Here is a 4,893-nt window from a genome sequence, read left to right as displayed (position 1 = left end):
AGGAAAATGGAAAATCCTCCTGCGTCCCCCTGGAAGTAAAATCTGGACACTCCCATACCCCATCAGAACGTGTTCAGCGCTGCCCCCAACGATTGTATTTTTCAGTTTTACCACTTTCGTAATGTTAGACTCGTGGTGGCGCTGTACAACCCTGAATACAGTGCCACACCAATGCTAACTATGTAGACTACATGTGCTGAATCAACGCATACAATACACATTGGAAAATTTGTTGGCAGGTTTTCCAAGGCGACGTCCATGAACTTCATTTGACATATTCACTATTGTCCGATACGTTTTGTATATACCTTTACGCCATATACTCTGAAACTACACTAACCTCGACCATTAGATCTGTACTCAACGTATGAAATCTACCTTAAAATCATATCACCCAGATTAACCAAAGTTTAATGTTATTCATTAAGGAATTCATGACACCGTTACCTTAACCCAAAAAAATGACACCAAATTATGTAATTGCAAAATTACAAGAATTTCAACTCAATAGCTGACTCTCAATGTAATGTTTATCTCTTTGTCCAACTGGTCTAATACCTCTATCAAGTAAAATTGCATTGACAGATTGGATTTTTTTCTTTATTCTGATGTACATATCTGTTTCATAGGGATCACGTCGAAATAAGTCTTGGTTATTTTTCCGTTTGAATAGGCCATCCGGGTCCTTGACGAGACATTCTGGATGTCGGTCGACTGTGGGCACGTGTAGAAAATCAGCAATCCTTGTCATTTGTTCCAAATAATTGTGTTTTAAGGAATCGTAATGTACAACCAAGACTGGTAGCCCACTGTTCAGCCACTGCATTGTTACATTTCCCCAGTAGTTAGTATAATCACGTACCATTCCTCTCCAGTCTGTAAAATAAATAGATAAAAAGTACGGTTGCCATGGCGGCATGAATGTTGAAATTAAACCCTGGTTAATTATACGCAGTTCGTGTATCTAAATTGTGAAAAGATTTGTTACCCCAAATTTCAACTGACACATTTATGGAACACACACGCACGCACGCACGCACACACACACACACACACACACACACACACACACACACACACACACACACGCGCGCGCGCACGCACGCACGCACGCACACACACAGACAGACACACACATACACACACACACACGCGCGCGCGCACACACACACACACACACGCACACACACATACACACATTATATACATACACACACATATACATACATACCTACATACAAAATTAATTTTTATTCGAAACGTCGGATTGCATTTATTGATTGGGACTGAATCATTCGTTTCTTATTTGTCACTTTTACATACATACATACATACATACATACATACATACATACATACATACATACATACATACATACATACATACATACATACATACATACATACACACACGCAGAGTTTATTTTGAAAGTTGAAACCCCCCCCCCAAAAAAAAAAAAAAAATGAAAGAATAATTAATTTTAGGAAATACCTTCGCCAACAAATGCTTCCTTATTTGCATAGTTCCTGTGCCCACCTCCTTGCTGTCGATGACGCTCAGATATAATAGCATCAAATGGATTTCTTATGAGTAAAATGACAGCATTAAAATGTTGTATATGCGCCGTTTCCGTTTCATGAGTTTTGACCACAATTGTTGTCCCCTCTTCCCATGGTCTGAGTTCTCCTTTGAAACCTTGGATGGAGTGAGGGAGAAAGGGATGAATGGATAGAGGGATTGAGGGAGGGAGGGAGGGAGAGAGAAACAAAGATAGAGAAACTTAAAATTATTAGAAATGTAAACAAACGATCGTGTCTATCGTTACATGTGTTGAGCGACAAAATCATTTTTCTCGCCAATTGTTAAATTGATGGCGCATCCAAATAGCCACACATCTATATGCAGGATGACTAATACATTTAACTTCAGATCCATCCATGCATACCCATTTATCCACCCATCCAAATAGCCGCACATCTATATGCAGGATGACTAATACACTTAACTTCAGATCCATCCATGCATACCCATTTATCCACCCATCTAAATAGCCACACATCTATATGCAGGATGACTAATACAGATCCGTCCACGCATACCCATTTATCCACCCATCCAAATAGCCACACATCTATATGCAGGATGACTAATACACTTAACTTCAGATCCGTCCACGCATACCCATTTATTGACCCATCTATCCACCCACCCACCCATTCATCCGACCCGACCGCGATCGACCAACCAACCAACCAACCAACCAACCAACCAACCAACCAACCAACCAACCAACCAACCAATAGTGAAAAATATATGGCAAATTTGTTGTGTGTAAAATGTGTATACAACCGTACCTCGACTGTAAAGGCTGCCATCACTATAATAACTTCCAGTATAGATCCCAGTGTATTTCTCTATTAAGTGTCTTAACCATGTATTACCAGAACCAGGAAAACTAGCCAATGCTACTAACGGCCAATCTCCTTTCTCTGCTAGTTTCATGTCACAATTCCATTGGATAGGTTTAATGGTCTTCCTTTCTTTAATAACAGAATCGTTCAGTATGTATAAATCGTCATATCCTAATCTATCCATGTTGTTAGCCATACATAGTCGTTAACCATCGCAGGCAGTAGAAGCAGAGACAGAAGCATCACAAAATCGTACCCGACCAGCTCTAGAACCAGCAGTAGTAGCAGCAACAGCAGCAACACCCCCATCACCATCACCATCGCCATTACCATCAATATCACCATATTACCACTATTACCAGCACCACCACCACCACCACCACGACTACCAGCACCAGCACCACCAGCACCACCATGACCACCACCACGACAACGGCGACGACGACGACCACCACCACCACTGTCAATATCACCATGACCACCACCACCACCACGAGGACGACGACGACGACGACGACGACCACCACCACCACCACCACCACCGTAAACATCACAGATTGAAATTAAAACCACCAGAACTCCGGCACCACCAGTACCATCACCACCAACATCACCACCACCACCACCACCACCACCACTACCATCACATCTTCCATCACCACCACCACCACCACAATATTTAAAGTACTGCCATCAACACAATCACTAACGCCACTAATCATTTAAACAATTCTCTGGCATATTAATATCTCGACAAATAGCTAAAGACAAAGTACTAATCTTTATGGTATGTGTAAATATTAGTTTCCTTCGTGTCAAACATTGCTGATAAAAGGTCACAACTCCATTTGATGACAAAAATAGGAATACACAGTTTGTGAATCGTAATCCTAACATAAATCTTATATTAGGAAGTGTTCTTATATTCCAATACGAATTCGAATGAAAATTGAATGAAAATTTCGACTTTGACAAGAATTCTTTCAATCGCCCACACCTACTTGCCCCACTCCACCCAGAAAAGACTGTGGAAAGTAACCTACCTCTGGATAAGCTGAGGTCTGGTTTTGATGTTATAATCTTCCTCGGAGTATCATGATGAGGAACAGGTTTGGTTATCTGCCAATCTTTACCGGAGTTAATAGAGGAATGCTTGTATTTTGTCAATGACGATCGGAAAACTAAAATCATTATGATAACAAACCCAATCAAAGTATAAAATTTCACTTTCTGTTTTTTAAACATGGCTAGGTACTGTTTTGGTGTAGACAGTCTCAAACGATTGCTTCATCTATGGTATACACATTAAAGGAAACCCGTTACGTTGTAGATTATGTTTCTGTACATATGCATACCCCTATAGTATGCAAATCATATACCATTCATGTCAAATGGTAAGGATGTACTCGCGAGTCACGCAAACATTGTGTTTAAAACTCTTGTTGCGACACGAGGTTAGACTGATTTCTGCACCTGCGCAATGCACTGACCATAACAAATCCACAATGAGTGGGATACGATAAAACATCTCGGGTCAAAGCTCAAAAATACACGTAATATTTAAGCCATCCAGATAAAACTACATTACGTTTTATGTCTGTGTTTTAGTCTTTCTTCCTTTCGATACTCCTATCTTTATATTCTACACATCATATGTATATCAAAGATCTATTTCAAGCAATTGACATGACCCCGTTAGCTTCAAGCATTTATGAGAACAATCATACCGACTGAAAGAAAACCCTCAAAAATTGTTGATAACCACATAAATAGAATAGGCTGACACACGCTACCTGGTACTCGATATATAAAGACGAACACAGTTTCGATGGCTAATGAATTCTATGGAAATAAGCAAGTGGAGCAAACCATACGGTCGGTTCAATGATGTCTTGATAAATAGATAAAACATTCACAACCCTACATATGGTTCCGAGTCTGTATAATAAACCAAAATGACGTCACAATCCTACGTATGGTCACAAATAAGAAATGCCATACAGCTCATTTTACATTACGTTTAGAAACCCAGTTTGCGTCACTTTAAAAATGATGACATTTGGAAAAAAGTCTGCATTGGATGTACAAACGTATAAAATTATGAATCTATCTAAAAATAAATAAACAAACAAACAAACAAACAAACAAACAAACAAACAAACAAAAATATGGATTATTTACATTAAATAACGATAGTTAATATCCCATTAATATTCATATATGGTTCAGTCAGGGCATGGTGGCGTCATGACGTTGTGGTGATAACTTATTTTATTTTATTTTCTATTTCCCAAACCTTTAAATTTAGTGTTGGCATACATTGATCACGTAGAAAATTGAGTTGTTAAGCCTTTATAATATTGTGTTCCAAATAGGACTGATGTTACAATACGTACTACTGCCTGGTTCCATATTGTTACAGATTCGATTGGCGGTATGGTATACTAATCAAAGTGAAACACGCACTTTTGATCGCTAAAC

General features: G+C 39.2%; 1 protein-coding gene across 1 annotated transcript; it reads right to left on the bottom strand.

Annotated features, from left to right (window-relative positions):
• Positions 1–499: 499 nt before the first annotated feature.
• LOC144449820 (sialate:O-sulfotransferase 2-like) lies at positions 500–2,596 on the bottom strand. The gene is made up of 3 exons (XM_078140394.1): positions 2,356–2,596; positions 1,493–1,696; positions 500–876 (listed from the first exon to the last, which is right to left on the bottom strand). Exons 1-3 carry the CDS (start codon positions 2,594–2,596, stop codon positions 500–502), a joined length of 822 nt encoding a protein of 273 aa, XP_077996520.1.
• Positions 2,597–4,893: the final 2,297 nt, after the last annotated feature.

The sequence above is a fragment of the Glandiceps talaboti genome, chromosome 18, assembly GCF_964340395.1.
Source record: "Glandiceps talaboti chromosome 18, keGlaTala1.1, whole genome shotgun sequence".
In the NCBI taxonomy this organism is placed as follows: domain Eukaryota; kingdom Metazoa; phylum Hemichordata; class Enteropneusta; family Spengelidae; genus Glandiceps; species Glandiceps talaboti.
This window is presented reverse-complemented; position numbering and strand designations above follow the sequence as displayed.